This window comes from Nerophis lumbriciformis, linkage group LG01 (assembly GCF_033978685.3).
Source record: "Nerophis lumbriciformis linkage group LG01, RoL_Nlum_v2.1, whole genome shotgun sequence".
Taxonomy (NCBI): domain Eukaryota; kingdom Metazoa; phylum Chordata; class Actinopteri; order Syngnathiformes; family Syngnathidae; genus Nerophis; species Nerophis lumbriciformis.
Genome location: NC_084548.2, coordinates 53,157,293 through 53,176,138, shown reverse-complemented (window position 1 = coordinate 53,176,138; position 18,846 = coordinate 53,157,293). Strand labels below are relative to the sequence as shown.

The following is an 18,846-nucleotide window of genomic DNA, read 5'->3' as shown; positions in this document are numbered from 1 at the left end:
CCAGATTCTCTGAACCTTTTAATGATATTACGGAATGTAGATGGTGAAATCCCTAAATTTCTTGCAATAGCTTGTTGAGAAATGTTGTTCTTAAACTGTTTGACAAATTGCTCATGCATTTGTTGACAAAGTGGTGACCCTCGCCCCATCCTTGTTTGTGAATGACTGAGCATTTCATGGAAGCTGATTTTATACCAAATCATGGCACTCGCCTGTTCACCTGTGGGATTTTCCAAATAAGTGTTTGATGAGCATTCCTCAACTTTCTCGTCTTTTTTGCCACTTATGCCAGCTTTTTTGAAACATGTTGCAGGCATCAAATTCCAAATTAGCTAATATTTGCAAAAAATAAAGTTTTCCAGTTCGAACATTAAGTATCTTGTCTTTGCAGTCTATTCAGTTGAATATAGGTTGAAAAGGATTGGCAAACTATTGTAGTCTGTTTTTATTTATGATTTACACAACGTGCCAACTTCACTGGTTTTGGTTTTGTATGTTTTTTTTAAAAATGATTTAGGTCATTCCGGAAAGTTGTTTAGTCCAGTTTTCTAAATAGAGTAGGCCTACTACTAATACTGTTAAATAATTAAAATGTATATTCATAATAATCCCTGTGTTGCTGTGGATTATTTTGATTAATCACAATGAAATACATTTAAAAAAAATAAAAGCCTATTAGTTACATTTTGCATGAGCAAAAATTCTCAAGAAAGAATGGAATATATATTCCCTTAACGTGTTTAATAAACACCTTTAACACCACGTTCATGTCATCAAACATGTATCTACGTTAATGTGGACCTGTTACTCCTCTTGTGTTATTAGCGGTGTTGGGAAAATTACTTTAAACAAGTAATTATTACGGTTACTCATTACTGTCCAAAAAAGTACTTGAATTACTAACTGGTTTATTCTCAAAAGGTGTAATGCACTTTTTGGGAATTTTACCTATTGTTCAAAATCATCATGAGAGACAAGAACACATGTTTTATTTTTTATTTTTTAAGGATTCTAAAGATGATAGAAAATGCTTGAATAATGCGGCTGATGGGAGTCAATGTTATAGCCTACAAAACCCTCTAAAGAAAATGTGAAACCCTCCAACGTTTTACACACTGCAAGTGTACAATATATATAATGTAGTAACAGACACATTCATAGGATAAGGATACATTTGGTTTTAATCTCTCTATTTGGTTAGACTAAAAAACAATTTTAATAATTGTATTGTTGCAAGTTGACCTATATTTGTTTTTTGTTTTCTTTGATTTTATTAAGGATACAATGTTATGTCGAAGTGTACTTATAACAATTTTATAGACAAATTATATTCTTACGTGGGGGCGTAATAGAAAGTAAGTGAGAAGCACTGCTGTAATGGTACTGAAAATTTGCTACCAGCAGCCTCTGTGTTTAATGTGCGATTTATTGACCTACCTGCATCCCCAGACACAAAGTGTTGAGCATGATGAGGAAGAACATGAGGTACTCAAAGTAGCAGGAGGTGACAATGTACCAGACCCTGTACTGGTACGGGTTCTTGGGAATGTAGCACCTCAGGGGTCGAGCCTTCAAGGCGTATTGCACACATTGCCGCTATAGGAAGAATATACATATTATCATCATTAAATAAATAGTAGGGTTCTTTTTCTTCCATCCATCCATCCATCCACCCATTTTCTACTGCTTGTCCCTTTCGGGGTCACGGGGGTGCTGGAGTCTATCCCAGCTACATTCGGGCAGAAGGCGGGGTACACCCTGGACAAGTCGCCACCTCATCACAGGTTCAACACAGATAGACAGACAACATTCACACACTAGGGCCAATTTAGTGTTACCAATCAACCTATCCACAAGTGCATATCTTTGGAGGTGGGAGGAAGCCAGAGTACCCGGAGGGAACCCACGCAGTCACGGGGAGAACATGCAAACTCCACACAGAAAGATCCCGAACCTGGAGATCAAACCTAGGACCTTCGTATTGTGAGGCACATGCACTAACACCTGTTCCACCGTTTTGCCCGGTTCTTTTTCTTCAAATTGGCAAATTGTATTTTTTACTACTAAAAATAATGCAGATAAAAAAAATAATTAAAAAAAATAAAATATATATATATATATATATATATATATATATATATATATATATATATATATATATATATATGTATGATATATGATATATGATAGGCTCCAACACCCCCCGCGACCCCAAAATGGATGGATGGATGGATGGATATATATATATATATATATATATACACACATATACACACACATATATATATATATATATATATATATATATACACACACACACATATATATATATATATATATAAATATATATATATATATATATATATGTAATATACATATATACTGTGTATATATATGTAATATACATATATACTGTGTATATATATGTAATATATATATATATATATATATATATATATAAACTGTATATATATTAAATCAAGTCAAGATGTAGAGTAATTTCCCTGTTGGGGGTCTCCTCAGATGTAAAATCACATGAATGGTTTTAAGCTTAGTTTTTACACCAGATATCCTGGCCAGAAATCAAACCCATCCACTATGCCATGAAAAATAAAAGTGCGCACCATTAACACACCACCAGGAAAATGAGTAATGGGTTATTGATGTATACAATAACTAACATCACACAAAATGGCCACACTTTTGTGCACCTGGTTCTTGTCCAGCTCACAGTCCTTGTACTCCTGCTCGCCCTGCTCCTGGAAGGTGACGATGACAAAGCCAACAAAGATGTTCATCATAAAGAAGGCGATGAGTATAATGTAGATGATGAAGAAGATGGAAACGTCCACACGGTTGTTGAAGACCGGCCCCATGTCTTCTTCGTCTGAATCTATAGCTCGATACAAGAGTCTGGGAACAAGATTGTGTTGTTGAGATCATCAAACTAAGGCCACAACATTGTCACCATCACAAACAGGGCCGGACCCTGGAAAACACTCTATTGATAACTGGTGCAGACCGCCTTATTTAAATGAGGGGTTTGCGTGTATTACATGACATTTACAATGGAGACACCCATTTACCGAGGATACACATTATCATGCGATCCTCCCTGTGATGTTTTGCTATGTTTTGAAATATGCAACAAACATTTACCATTTTTTTTGCAGTGCGAGCTATTATGGAACCTACTTTTTTAATGCGCTAAGGTGCACCTTGGGAGATACTGGCATTAACTGCGAGCGTCTGTTGGAAAGTTCCAGACGTAAGAAAATGCATAGTAAAAGACGTTTTTTTCATACACAGTACATTATAAAACATATATCAGTACAAAAACGCCAGCAGACACACAAACGCATGAATTTAATTTGCTTTAATCAACCTCTTAAGTCATCCAGAAGCTATATAATTAGAAATTGATATTGCTAAATAGACGATATGGCTAATATTTTTATTTTCCTACCTCCAGGAACAAACAGAAGTGTTTTCTAATCACGGCAGAATTGGTAACAGACAACGAAGATTTTCGGACAAATGAGGATTCACAACCTTATCTTTTTGAAGCTGAATATATTGAGGTTATAGAAGCCAGCACGAAGGAAGGGTGAAATGTGGAGCAGACTGAAGCCGATAGAGTGAGATTGACGTGACTTTGACGCTATAAATGTGGAACTTTGAATTAAGCTATTTTGACATAAATGGAGTGCTTACCCAAGACAAAGCAGAAAAAATGTCCATGGCCAGCTGGACCCCAACTGTTCATCGAGTGAGTCACTTTATTATTAAACATCATACATGCAGCGCTTGTCATGCGTGTTATTACGACTCTATACACACTGTTGAGCTCGCTGTGTACAAACAAAACATGAAATGTGGGATAATACTTTACAGACACTGTAATATGTTCATGTTTTCAGTCAGTACAGATTGGTGTCCAATCACACTGTACTGTGCATTACAAACTCAAACGTGATTCGGGTGTTGCCGTAGCTCGCTTAACGTAGCATGCCAATGTGTTACTCCGCCGGAAAAAGGTTCCTCCGTGTTCGCTCTTACAATAACAATGTCGCTACAGCTTGGTTATTATATAGGTTACGGAATGTAAATGAAGTATTGTTGGCAGTCTTTAAATGCATTTTTAAAGGGTTTTAGAGGTAGCATTGATTGCTTCCATAAGCTGCATTGCTAGCCACCGAGAACAAGCTGATTTTTACATGCCGAAATGCAAAAAAACAGAAAACCTTTTGTCTTTTAGTCTCTCATAAGGATTGGGAACGATAGGCGAAATGCCCCAAAAAGTGCAGTTCCCCTTTAAGTAAACCCTCTACACATGAAATAACACCCACATAGTCACCTTCACAAGCGGAAAACTTTGAAGCAAGATGTGGCGAGAAACGATTGTATTACAATACTCATTCGGCTGCAGTTAGCTCTAGCTTTCGGAGTGTTTAACGGGTAATATGGGGCCACAGACAGAATCTTGTTTAGGTCCACAAAAAGCCTAGGGCCGGCCCTGGTCACATACATATAACATCCCAACTTACTTTGGCCAGCCTTCAAATGTAGAAACAGTGAAGAGAGCCAGCATGCCATAGAGCACGTTGTCAAAGTTAAAGTCATTGTTGAGCCATTCTCGTTTGGCCAGCACTGTGTCCTGCAGAGAATTTTCTATTTGCTTCAAGAAGAATCCCCTTAAAAGAAGATAATGGTCATGAACATGTTTTTAAATTAACTCTATATATGTAAGTCTTAATTGGACTTACTGGCATTCCTCCTCTGTTATTTTGGATGGGTCAGAGCAGCTATATAATTTCCCCTATGATAAAAATCAAAATAAGAAAAATATTCACAATTTAGTCATAGGTGTGTGGTTTACCAACCTTGAAAAGTTGCACTCCTATGCAGGCAAACATGAAATTGAGCAGCATGGTGACCAGAACAATGTTTCCAATGGTTTTGATGGCCACAAACACACACTGGACCACATGCTGCACATAAATCCAACAATTAGTATGAAACAAAAACATGAAAATAGTGATTTGAGGATTGCAGATAAGTGCAAACCTTTAAACCTTTGGCTCTATTGATTGCCCTGAGTGGCCTTAGCACCCTGAGCACCCTGAGAATCTTCACCACAGAAATGGCACTGGATCTATATGCAACAAATGCCAGAAACATCTTTAGATACACTCAATGTGGTGGAACCAAACTGTGGAAACTTACTCCATTCCCATAGAGAGCAGAGAGACTCCAACCACGATCAGATCCAGGATGTTGAAGGAGTTGCGACAGAAGGAACCCTCGTGCATGAACGCTCCATAAACGGTCATCTGTTATTTAGATCAGTCACACAAGAGGTCAGGAAACAGTTTAATAAGATTGATAAGGCTAAAATAATAAAAAAAATGTTGTTTGTATTACCGTAATTTAAAACAATGGAGTTATCCATAATTCCAGCCATCGTTCCATACATGTAGCCATGCTTCTATCTACCCATTTAAATCTGAGTTATGCTTATGTGGTGTTTCAGTTACCTTCAGTACAATCTCAATGGTGAACACTGTTGTGAAGACAATGTCAGCGTAGGCCAAGATCTGTGGGACAAGATGCAGACATGATCAGTTAAGTTGTTTGGCCTTTGACAGGTAACGGCACGCACATGGACGTAATTTGGGTGGGTAAAGGAGGGACACATCTTCTGCACTTTTTACCATCCAAAAATAATGTAACACTATATTGAATAGAGACAAGTTAAACACTTGTGCCAGGCGGAAAATTCCATCCACCACTTTGACTGAACTTCTCCTTTTAGACAGCCCACAGGCTCACTGATTGGCTTTCTGGGGAGAATGATTGACAGCATGCAGCAGCTGACCAATCTGCAGTCAGATTCGAGATAAGAGCAAGTCGCGATCATTCACAGGAGAAAGATATTTGTGTAAGAAAGGATTAAAAAATAGTTTTCTGTGTTTCTGAAATCCACATTTTGACCATAGCCAAGCCAGCATCAACATTTGTACACCTTGTTTCTATATGATTTGGGATCGATGGGGTCCTCGGCTGCCAGGGAGATGGAAGACAGCAGGATGAACAGGAGGATTAGATTAGTGAATGAGGAGGCGTTGATGATCTTGTAGCACAGTTTACGGAACCTGGGCACCAACAAGTAGAATGTAAGAAAATAAAGTATTGTACACAAAGAGATGTACTTTTTGGGTGTACTGACTTGTTTTGTGGGCCAAAAATGAAAAATGAGCTGGCTACAGGCAACGGAACAGCTTCCTCCTTTAGCTGCAGGTCGGCCATGGGTCGGGGCCGAGGGCTGATGGGGATTTCAGGCTCTTCCTCTTCATCGTCGCCTAGTGGGTGAAAAAGAACAAAAGGTAAACCCTCTGATTGTAATAATGCTTGTTAATAAACTGCACAAAAAACAGAATTCCTCTGGAATGTTGATGTGAAAGGATACAGGACGTTACCTGGGAAGTCTGCAGGGGGGAAGGGATCTTTGACTTCATTGACGTTGGACTCAAACTCATCAATTTTGAGCTGATGAGGCATAATATTGAGAAATGATGATGCACATGTGAGGTTGAATACACCGGTACCTCAACTTAAGAGTGTATTGAGAGAAGAGCTGTCTCCAGGCTAATTGTTATTCTTTAAGTTCCATCCATCCATCCATTTTCTACCGCTTGTCCCTTTTGGGGTCGCTGGGGGTGCTGGAGCCTATCTTTAAGTTTCAAGCAAACATTTTAGTTACAAGCATCCCCGCTAGGGCTGGACAATTAATCAATTTTTAATTCGAAAAACGATTAACGGGCTAAAGTGCTTGCAAATGCTTGTTACGGTGAAACAGATGAGGAGTGCATGAGTGGGAAAAAAAAGCCTGTCTACTAGAAGTTTGGAATGTCACCATACTTTATTTATCTTTAATTTGTCTATCATTCACAATATTTATGTAAGACAAGAACACATATATATATATATATATTTTTTAATGCTTTTTAATCTAGTAAATGTGATTAAAAGTCTTCTTACAATGGAACCTAAGGGAGCCGCTCTATTCTGCCTATAAAGCCCTTAAAAACATCCATACACCTCCATTAAGGTTTTATATACATGATGTAAGTATATATGTGATGTAGTAACAGGCACATTCATAATAACATGTAATATTTACATAGTTTGCTTATTTTAAGCGTACAGCGATGCAAACATTTTACAAACGTTCGCTTTTTCTTCGACAACATCACTGATTATTACTCGCTGCAGACTTCATGAGAGCCAACAAAAATAATAAAACATCACTTACTGTACAACATCTTCTAGCATTAGGATGCCAACTGTTAGGATGTTGATATATTCCTGTCGAGATGAAGAATGACTCATAATCATTGCAAAGAAATAAGGGGGTGGAACCAAGCTTGTTTTCGCGATTCATTTCCGGATTATAAATCGGATGCCAAAGTTGACCATCTTCACGAGCTTCGAGGCGAGAAAGCAGCTCATGAGCTGACGATGTATATACAGTATAGCAGCACAAGCTGTTTACCGCTCTCTGATCAAGGCGCCGCTAAAAATAGTTTGTCTGTGTTAGCGCTTATAATAACAATTTTACTAATTCTTGGTTAATATTCCAGTCACGAAATGTAAATGGAGTATTGTTGGCGGTTTTTGGATGGTTATTTATTGGAATAGAGGACCTCCCACTGGCTATGTTATAAGCGGACTTTAATTGACGAGTCAGAATGCATTAAAAAATAAATCTGTCTTGTTGTCTTTCATTATGATTGTGAACGATTCCAAAAAAGTGCAGTTCTCCTCTAAGTTAGAAGATCCGCACAGAACCAATTAAGCTCGTAAATTGAGGTACGACTGTATTATTAAAACATAAAGCAAAAGGGTGATATGTAGTTGAACCTTGGCTGTGGTTGGAATGCCCTCCATCTTGGCTCTCTGCTCTGCCAGTTTCTTGGACATCCTCTCTCTCTCCTCATCTGTCTTATCAGGCATTTTGGACCTTCAGAGTTCAGATGTTGATTCAATGCAGATCGTCATACATCATGTTTTTGCTCATTCATTTACCGCATCAGCTTTCTTCTCATCTTCTCCTCTGCTTTCTCTTTCTGAGCTGAGGTCAGACTCTCAGCTTCTGCGAGGTTGTCCACAGCGATGGCCAAAAAGACATTGAGAAGAATGTCTAGTTGCACAGAGGTCAGGAAAACCTTAAACTTGGCATTCATTGCAACATTTAACCCGGATTTAATAGGCAGGTTTTTTTCACGATCGGATACAGTTTCCGCAGACAAAGAGGATGATGAAGAAGATAGAAACCAGGATGCCAGGCATGACCGGTCCGCCGTAGGCCATAATGCCGTTGTTCATGATGGCGGTCCATTCCTCCCCTGTAAGGATCTGGGACACAGTTGTCTTGTAAATCCAAACATACTTCAACCAATGGATTTTATGAAAGTGAGTCCTATTGTTGGAGCTCTGAAGAAAACATCTCACCTGGAACACGCTGATGAGGGCCTGAGGGAAGTTGTCAAAGTTGCTCCGTCTGGGCCTGTTGTCGGGAAAGTTGAATTTTCCTCCAAACACCTGCATGCCCAGCAGTGAGAAGATGACGATGAAGAGGAAGAGGAGAAGAAGCAGGGAGGCGATGGAGCGGACGGAGTTCAGGAGCGAGGCTACAAGGTTACTCAAAGAGGTCCAATACCTGCAATGGACAAAGATAAAGATGTCACTGTTAAGAGATGATGTGTTGAAGTCCTATTCACTTTTTATAGTCCATTGCTTGAATATTATCCCACAATACCCCCAAACACGACATTCAAGTCCTTCTTTCTAAAAAGGACATAAAACATTGTCGATTCATACATACTTTTTTGTTTAAATCACTTAATCAACATCAGCCCTAAACAAAAATACCAAATATGAAATGTTTTTTTTTAAACCAGTGGTTCTTAACCTGGATTCGATCGAACCCTAGGGGTTCGGTGAGTCGGGCTCAGGGGTTCGGCGGAGGTCAAGACACACCCGACTCATGGTGTAAATAAAAACTTCTCCCTATCGGCGTATTACGGGTACGGCAACAGCAGAAGTCACACTGATTTGCAGGTGTGTAATTTGCTCTTAGTTTATGCACTGTTGGTTTTGTTCTTTGAACAAGGTGATGTTCATGCACGGTTCATTTTGTGCACCAGTAAAAAAACATGGTAACACTTTAGTATGGGGAACATATTCACCATTAATTAGTTGCTTATTAACATGCAAATTAGTAACATATTGGCTCTTAACTAGTCATTATTAAGTACTTATTAATGCCTTATTCGGCATGGTCTTATTATAACCCTAACCCGCTAACCCTGGCCCGAACCCTCTACCCCTAACCCTAACCAAATAACTCTAAATTAAGTCTTTATTACTTAGAATATGTTCCCCTAGTGTCCAAAAAACTCTAAATTAAGTTTTTGTTACTTAGAATATGTTCCCCATACTAAAGTGTTACCAAAAACATATAAGTTTGTCTTGAATTTGAAAAAGAAACATCATTTTATTTTTCACTAAAGAAGGGTTCGGTGAATGCGCATATGAAACTGGTGGGGTTCGGTACCTCCAGCAAGGTTAAAGAACGACTGTTTTAAACCCTTTGAAGGTCTTCTGGTCAAATGATGTCACAGTTGGCAATTAGTATACATTTGCAAAACATGAGTTTTTTTTACACATTTAAACATGTGACATTATCTGATTAAAAAGCCTGCAGAAGGGTCAAAATTGTCACAGTTGTCAATTAGTATACATTTGCATAACATGAGTTATTACAGTTGCGTGCCTTGCAGAGCAGCCATTTTGTGCCATTCAGCACATCCATTGTGTGCTGGCTTATTGATTTCCGGAGCTCATTCAGTCAGCGCTGTCGTTAGCTCCTGTGCTAAGTGCTACTTTGTGTGCTTTTGAAGTGGTTTTTTTAGCCTTTTTAGTGCATTTGTTTTTTAGTTCTGTTTCAAAACCCTCAATCAACTTCAGCCCTCTACCAAAAAAACAAACATTTAATGTTTTTTTGGGGCCCTTTGAAGGCCTTTGAACACATTTTTAAATTAGTGTAAGTATGGGGTTAATAAAAAAAAAACATTATTGCGATGAGGTGGCGACTTATCCAGGGTGTACCCCGCCTTCTGCCTGATTGTAGCTGTATCCAGCGCCCCCCGCAACCCCGAAGGAAATAAGCGGTAGAAAATGGATGGATGGATGGATTATATGTTTGAAATTTTTGTTTAGGATTGAAGTTTATTGAGAAATTTGAGCAAAAAAAGTAAAAACAAAATCCAAAATGCATTTACACCTTTCAAAAACTTGAAGACCTGTTCCTTTTTTTGGGTTAATAGTTACCATTTTTAATATTTTTGACTTCTTCTGTAAGTAATCGAAAAGCAATTATAGTTTTCTAATTGTCCAATCAGATTACAGTCGTCCCTCGTTTATTGCGGTTAATTAGTTCCGGACATAAACAATAAACACGTTTCCGCATAGTAGGAATCATTAATTATAAATCTAATATTTTCAAAGCGAGAGCATAAAAACACGTTTAATGGCCTTCTAAATACAAATGTCAGCATTTTGAGAGCCCTCGAGACAATAAATAACACCCTTTAGTGACCTTTACTCTATTTTAATCTAATATAGTAGTACTTCCTGAGGCTGGGCCAATCAGTGGCTACGAAACTGAACAGCACGTTTTGATTGGTTAGGTCTCCTTCAGTGGACAATACTACTGTAGTATTGATATTTTTAGTTCATGTAACATTTTTTGTGTTTAAAATGATTAATTTACGCCAAACATGTTGTAAAATATGCTTTAAAAAAAAAATCTGCTATGTGATGAATCTGGAATATTCGAAGTATGATGTGGTGAGGGATGACTGTACAGTCATAAATGCATATCTTGGGATTTCAATGATAAGCTGTAATGCTTTGTAACATTAATATATATTTTGTTTGTTTGTGTATCAAAACTCACTTTGTGACCTTGAGGATCCTCAGAAGCCGAATGCACCTTAGCACAGAGAAACCCAGGGGGGTCACCTCTCCCGCCGACAACATGATCATCTCCAGTATGCCGCAGATCACCACGAAAAAGTCAAAACGGTTGAAGAGCGACATGAAGTACGCCCTGGGACCCAGAGCGTACATCTTCACAAACATCTCAATGACAAAGAGCACCAGGAGGACACGGCTTGCCACGTCTGTTGAGATGAGCGGAGCATATCAATACAGCTGGGAGGAAGCATTTGTGTAAAGTGTCTAAGTCATGATCAGAACCTTGAAGGGAGGTGAGCCAAGCCGGTTGATGGTGGTACTCTGTAGCGATGGTCAGCGTGTTGAGGAGGACGAGAAGCATCACCAGCCAGTAAAAAGCTCTGGTTTTTACAAAAACTAAACACTTCATCCTGATGAAGCGGTTCCAACGACGAGCTAGGCGACTTGACAGAAAAATCCTGTTGGTTACGGAGCCAAGCTACTGCACGCACAAAAAGTGGCAGACTCACTAATAATAAATCACACGACCCTTGCCCTCCATGTCGAAAAGGCTGTCGGTGTCAGAATCTCCACTGGTCAACGGTAGGAGACCTGATAAGAGAATGACACTCATTAGTTTGCATGATTGCTCATGATGAAACAAAACTATTTATTACGTTTGACATTTTCCTCAATTTCCAGGTATTTCTTATTAAAATAATACAGGAGTACCTCAACTTGTTTTTAATATAAGAGCTGTCTCTCAGCTAATTGTAATGCTTTAAGTTGCAAGCAAAAACTTGAGTTACAGTTAGTTGGCATAGCAAATGTCACAGTGAAACTCGCAAGATCAGACCAAAACTGTAGGTGTTACTGCACTGTATCGAAGCAGAATGAGTCTAATGTCAGCCAAATACTTTAAAACAGGGCTAATTAACTACATAATGAAGAGGGCTGCAGTTTCAAGAGCCCAAGGGCTCAGGGGCTGGACATCCAAATGTGGATGTTTTGTCAGATAGTGCCTCTGCAGGTTATATTTCTTTGAGACTGTGTTTACTTAATTACAAAATAAACACATCAGCTTTCACACTGCACTGTCAATACATTCAATGTTCTGCCCTCGCTACTAGTTTTCAGCTTTTGCGGCGAGTTAACAGTATGAAGAAAAAGAAGCTCCAGTTTTTGTTGAGGACTGATGTTTCTTCTTTTTCCTTAATTTAGGTTTGTAAGACTGAAAATATAAACATAAAATAAATATAACAAACGTCCATCGTCTATTTTACATAAAATAATGTCTATTGTGTATTTTACACAAATATAATAGAAGATTTAGTGTTAATATATTCACACAAAAAACACAAATGTTTACACATACAGAAATTACACAACTTTCACACACCAAACATTGTATGTGACTTATCACTATTAGCGGTGTTGCCCTCTACTGATCAAATGTAGCACTGCATGTATTAAACAATGTTTGATCGTTCCTCTGGGACAAAAAACAATATGGCCACGAATACAAAAGACATCACGAAGTCAACAATTTCCATACAAAACAAAGTAAATATATTTATGCATAAATTATATCTACTTACAAATGTTTGATCAAGTTTCGTGATGAAGCTTACACGATGGGGATTTCTACCATTATTGCTACTTGTCTGGATCAATGTGTTCGTCGTTTAAAATGTGCGCCAGAAAACAATGACTCAAACACTTGCTCAGGGTAAAACATTCATACTTTGTTGTCCAGTCGTTGTTTAAAGTCCGATGTTTGCAATTTATTTAGATTTTTTCCCAGGGTTGAATGAGTAGTCTTCTTCTACTCCCCCCACTGCTACTTCACTGTAGCACATATGCCTCGCTGTTTCCCACTGTAGTGCGGCGGCAGTACTGCATACATGATCAACCCTAGTTTTAATGGTTTCATCATGACTATTTGGATGATGTTCGGCGGGCCAAATGAAAAGCTTTGGCGGGCCAGATGTGGCCCATGGGCCACCAGTTGAATAGTAATGCTTTAAAATTATATATAAACGGAGGACATGTATCCATGAAAATATGGAAAAGCTGCTAATGCTGTGTTTCATGGAAAAGCAGCAAGAAATAGATACCATAAAAGTCCACTTTCCAAGTTAAATACTGTACATTATTATTATCACATTACTTTACAAAACAACTACAGTATGTACACTGAAGACGAGTCAACATTCAGCCATTATTGTCTAAATAGCTGGCAACACAAGCAAAATAATTGCCTTGCATTTTGCATGTTTCGATTTGTAGGCAAATATTTACTTCATAAAACTTCAAACTGTAGTTGTTAGAAGTAATACATTATATTGCAATACAATAATTCTTATTTAAATGTTTGTTTTTCTTTTAAAAGCATTGTACATGTTAAAATGGTGCTGTTTTGATTCAGTTCCTTTCAATCGAAGACATAGATTTCAATCGGAGACAAAGATTTGAGATACAAGTGTTTTGAGTTTAAGGGGAACTGCACTTTTCAAAAAATTTTGCCTATCGTTCACAGTCATTATGAGAGACTAGAACATGCATATCTTTTTTTTTTAGGATTTTAAAGATGATAAAAAACGCTTGAAAGATGCGGCGAATAGGAGTCACCATTGTAGCCTTCAAAGCCCTCTAAAACCCTCCATCAACGTTTAATATACACAGTGCAAGTCTATATATAATGTAGTAACAGACACCTCCATAACAGTATGCAATATGTTCAATAATTACCGTATTTAGCACACCCAGCGACCCCAAAAGGGACAAGCCGTAGAAAATGGATGGATGGATGGATGGATGATAATTTTAATCATTTCCGGGACTTATTTCTTCCGCGTATTGATTTCTGTTTCCATGGAAACGCACTTTCGACCTCTGGCAACAATAGTTTGTTTCCTACTTCGGGAATCAAACACGCGTGTGTGTTGTAATCATGGCAGACTAGGTAACAGACAACAAAGATGACTATTTTTTGACAAATTAGGATTCACTACCTTATATTTTTTAAGCTAAATATACTGAGGATGAACTACTGCTTATTGAAGCGAGCACAAAGAAGTGGGTGAAACGTTGGAGCAGAGCGAAGCCGATAGAGTGAGGTGAAAGCAACTCAAAGCTGCAAATGTGGAATTTGGAGACATGCTTTTTCGACATAAATGGCGTGCTTACCCAAAATCAACAGGAAACGTCTCCGGCCAGCTGGACCAAAGGGACAAATGTCCATTGTGTGAGTAACACTTTAATATCGACCATAATACACGCAGCACGTCATGAGTGTTATTACAACTTACATACATACATACTTTACAGATACCGTAATGTGATTGTTCATGTTTTTCAGTCAGCACAAATTGGTGTCCTATTCAAACGTAGAAGCTAGATTATCTCTTGCCATAGTTAGCTTTTACGGCTAATACCGTAGCATGGCCATGTGTTACTACGCTAGAAAAAGAGTTCCGCAGTGTTCGCTCTTATAACAATATTGCTACAGCTTGGTTATTATACAGGTTACAGAACGTAAATTAAGTATTGTTGAACGTTTTTTATGCATTTTAATGTGATTTAGAGGTACAATTGATTGCTCCCATTAACTGTATTGCGAGCCACCTCAAACGAGCTAATTTTTACGTTAGAAGGAAAAAAAACAAAAAACTGTCGTCCTATTGTTTCTCATAATGACTTTTAATGCATTTTAATGTGATTTAGAGGTACAATTGATAGCTCCCATTAACTGTATTGCGAGCCACCTAAAACGAGCTAATTTTTACATGTTAGAAGGAAAAAAAAAAAAACCTGTTGTCTTATTGTTTCTCATAATGACTGCGTACAATAAGCAAAATTCCAAAAAAAGTGCAGTTCCCCTTTAAGAACTCGGCCACAGAACCAGTTGTACCTAATGTACGTAGTTCCTTAGCTAAAATGTACAGAAAATTTCCGAAAATTTTGCACCTGGTAACCGAAGTTGTAACACTGACCTTTGCCCTCTCTATCAGCATCCAAGACCTCAGCGTGAGTGATCCACTCCATGTAGCCGTGAAGGTCCTCATCCAGTTGCTGACGCTCCCTCAACTTCTGGAACTCTCCCCGAGACCTCGCCTTCTCTCGCTCCTTGGTAAACTCTCTTGGCAGGGGAGAATAATTTAAAAAATTGTTAACGTCGAGAAGAGTGATATAGAATAAGTATCTTCTGAGTGACCATACCCACTGAGCACGCCCAGAACCAGATTGAGCACAAAGAAGGAGCCCACAAGAATGAGAGGAACAAAATAGACCCAAGGCCATTCATTTCCGATGGCATCATTTATCTAAAAGACAGATTATAATATACAAAAGTTATACAGCTACATCCCATTTGCTGTAACACGTTAAACAGATAAGACAAGCCATCACCAACCCAGTAGAGAACTTTAGTCCATCCCTCCATGGTAATACACTGATAGACTGTAAGCATGGCGAATCCAATGTTATCAAAGTGGGTGATGCCATTATTAGGACCTTCCCAGCCAGGTCGACACTCTGAGCCATTAATGATGCAGCGACGTCCGTTACCAGCCTGAGCACATGGCGCTGGCATCTCCCCCTCTGCCGTTGAATAGATGTCTACGGACCAAAGAGAACAAGGCATCAGGGGTCCATTTTGGGACCTCTTATTTCTAATCCATCCAATCTAATCTGATTTAAAAAATGTTTGTGAGAATGTACTGCCTCTTATATTTGCCGATGATACCTCTCTTTTAAAATCACATTCTAATCTTGATTGATTGGCAAGAGTAGCAAATAAACTGCCTAATATTGTTTTAAAATAGGGTCATTCAACTAGCAGCCCGGACGCCAAATTCGGCCCGGGAACGACAACATACCTGCCCCAGAGTTCAGTTCTAAATTTAGGAGACAAACATTTTTGCGGCAAATTCCTAAAACCACATGAGTGCTCCTGTTGTATAGAGGAACTTGGAACACTGTAAACATATTGGCACATCCTTGCATTGACATTTTCACCTTGCAAACATAGAACACTGCAGTCTAAACCTGTGATTGACATAACGGAGGCGTTCGTCAAGGCACCCCTTTAAGTTCTCTCCTTTTTGGCAGTTTACCGCTCTACCCCGGTATTGAGCACTGTATAACGGATAAACCATAGAAACCTCGACTATATATATATATATATATATATATATATATATATATATATATATATATACATGCACATGTTATGAAGTTGACTTTTATACATATATACCTGTATGTATATAAACATATATATATATATATATATATATATATATATATATATATATATATATATATAAACATATACATATATATATATAAACATATACATATATATATATATATATATACATACATACATATATATATATATATACCCACACACATACACGTTATCATGAAGTTGATTTTTACACTTATATATAATATATATACACATACATATATTATATATATATATATATATATATATATATATATACGCATACATATATACACACACATATTATATATATATATATATATGTATAATACTCACCTATGGACATGAGCTTTGGGTCATGACCGAAAGGACAAGATCACGGGTACAAGCGGCCGAAATGAGTTTCCTCCGCCGAGTGGCGGGGCTCTCCCTTAGAGATAGAGTGAGAAGCTCTGTCATTCGGGGGGAGCTCAAAGTAAAGCCGCTGCTCCTCCACATCGAGAGGAGCCAGATGAGGTGGTTCGGGCATCAATCAATCAATCAATCTTTATTTATATAGCCCTAAATCACAAGTGTCTCAAAGGGCTGCACAAGCCACAACGACATCCTCGGTACAAAGCCCACATACGGGCAAGGAAAAACTCACCCCAGTGGGACGTCAATGTGAATGACTATGAGAAACCTTGGAGAGGACCGCATATGTGGGTAACCCCCCCCCTCTAGGGGAGACCGAAAGCAATGGATGTCGAGTGGGTCTGACATAATATTGTGAGAGTCCAGTCCATAGTGGATCCAACATATTAGTAAGAGTCCAGTCCATAGTGGGGCCAGCAGGACACCATCCCGAGCGGAGACGGGTCAGCAGCGCAGAGATGTTCCCAGCCGATGCACAGGCGAGCGGTCCACCCCGGGTCCGGACTCTGGACAGCCAGCACTTCATCCATGGCCACCGGACCTGTGCCCCCCCCCCCCCCCCTCAAGGAAAAGGAGAGCAGAGGAGAAAAGAAAAGAAACGGCAGATCAACTGGTCTAACAGGGGGGCTATTTAAAGGCTAGAGTATACAAATGAGTTTCTGGTCAGGATGCCACCCGAACGCCTCCCTAGGAAGGTGTTTCGGGCACGTCCGACCGGTAGGAGGCCACGGGGAAGACCCAGGACACGCTGGGAAGACTATCTCTCCCGGCTGGCCTGGGAAAGCCTCGGAATCCCCCGGGAGGAGCTGGACGAAGTGGCTGGGGAGAGGGAAGTCTGGGCTTCCCTGCTTAAGCTGCTGCCCCCGTGACCCGACCTCAGATAAGCGGAAGAAGATGGATGGATGGATGGGTATATATATATATATATATATATATATATATATATATATATATATATATATATATATACCTGTATACACAATGATGTACCAATAGTTGTCCTCAATTGTTTTACACATTCTTCTGATATATATCCTTTTCACAACAAGACACTGATGTGGAACGCCTTGTACGCCTAAACATTGTATATTAATTGTTTGTGTGCGCGTGTACGCGTGTGTGTGTGCTTGTGCGTGTGTGTGCGTGTGTATGTGTGTGTGTGTGTGCAAAAAGATAAATAAATAAACACATAATTGGTAAATTGGATGGTCAATATTCAATGAATGCGTTTATACTTACTTGTGCCTGTGTAATAGCATGTTTTATGCATCTTGCACTTGAAGAGCTCCAGTCCCATGATGGCATAGATGGTGACCAGTAAGAAGACTAGCAGGGCTATGTGCAGTAGAGGAAGCATGGCTTTGAGGATAGAATTCATCACCACCTGCAGGCCTAAATGTAAACAAAAAAAACATATTTTTCTCCTATAGTATCAAATGTGGCAAAGTTGCTTGGAGTTGGATTAAAGAACAGGCTCTTACTGGGGACTCCAGAGACAAGACGTAAGGGCCGCAGCACCCTAAAGGCTCTCAGCGCCTTCATGTCAAAACCTCCTCCTTTCTCCAGTGGAACACCTGATATCTGATTGATGGTGTCCAAGGCAAAGGTGACCAAACTACAAGAGGAAAAGCAGCCATAAGTGCTCTGCTATCAAACTGGTTCGGTTCCTCATGACGTATAGTTCATCTTACCCCATGAAGACGATGACAAAATCCAATATGTTCCAGCAGTTCCGTAAATATGCGCCTTCATGGAAGACAAAGCCATATGCCACAATCTTCAGAAAGCACTCCAAGGTAAAGATTATCAAGAATATGTACTCCAGACTCTCCTGCACAAAAACATAAATGCACAGTAAATTTGTATATTTCTAAATGTTTCAATTACAAAATATAAACAGGTTTTTATCAAATTACACATTGGAGAGATTACGTTAATATGTTCGTTTAGTATTCGGTCAGACTGTAGTCTGTTACACAAACTGTTGCTACTATATATAAATCAAACATGAGATGGTAGCCAGTTAGTCAAATATGTTTTGTAATGCAGTGTTTTTCAACCTTTTTTGAGCCAAGGCACCATTTTTTTATTGAAAAAATCCAGAGGCACACCACCAGCAGAAAACATAAAACAATTAAACTCAGCAGTGTCATGTCTGGGATCATGTTTTGTTTAAG

The 18,846-nt window shown here is 38.8% G+C and overlaps 1 protein-coding gene across 2 annotated transcripts in view; it reads right to left on the bottom strand.

The window, feature by feature from the left end:
- LOC133623331 (dihydropyridine-sensitive L-type skeletal muscle calcium channel subunit alpha-1-like) overlaps positions 1-18,846 on the bottom strand; it is a 46,820-nt gene that overhangs the window by 22,486 nt on the left and 5,488 nt on the right. For both annotated transcript variants that reach the window (XM_061986539.2, XM_061986548.2), the window contains exons 3-26: positions 18,361-18,500; positions 18,151-18,284; positions 17,909-18,061; positions 15,437-15,642; positions 15,244-15,347; positions 15,018-15,163; positions 11,553-11,634; positions 11,326-11,486; positions 11,024-11,249; positions 8,515-8,722; positions 8,298-8,418; positions 8,089-8,203; positions 7,924-8,023; positions 6,480-6,549; positions 6,230-6,362; positions 6,026-6,155; positions 5,538-5,597; positions 5,227-5,333; positions 5,068-5,155; positions 4,884-4,991; positions 4,767-4,819; positions 4,548-4,694; positions 2,712-2,913; positions 1,438-1,596 (exon numbers count right to left, since the gene is read on the bottom strand). In XM_061986539.2, coding sequence (XP_061842523.1) covers positions 1,438-1,596; positions 2,712-2,913; positions 4,548-4,694; positions 4,767-4,819; positions 4,884-4,991; positions 5,068-5,155; positions 5,227-5,333; positions 5,538-5,597; positions 6,026-6,155; positions 6,230-6,362; positions 6,480-6,549; positions 7,924-8,023; positions 8,089-8,203; positions 8,298-8,418; positions 8,515-8,722; positions 11,024-11,249; positions 11,326-11,486; positions 11,553-11,634; positions 15,018-15,163; positions 15,244-15,347; positions 15,437-15,642; positions 17,909-18,061; positions 18,151-18,284; positions 18,361-18,500 — 3,153 coding nt within the window. The remainder of the gene's footprint in view (positions 1-1,437; positions 1,597-2,711; positions 2,914-4,547; positions 4,695-4,766; positions 4,820-4,883; positions 4,992-5,067; positions 5,156-5,226; positions 5,334-5,537; positions 5,598-6,025; positions 6,156-6,229; positions 6,363-6,479; positions 6,550-7,923; positions 8,024-8,088; positions 8,204-8,297; positions 8,419-8,514; positions 8,723-11,023; positions 11,250-11,325; positions 11,487-11,552; positions 11,635-15,017; positions 15,164-15,243; positions 15,348-15,436; positions 15,643-17,908; positions 18,062-18,150; positions 18,285-18,360; positions 18,501-18,846) is intronic.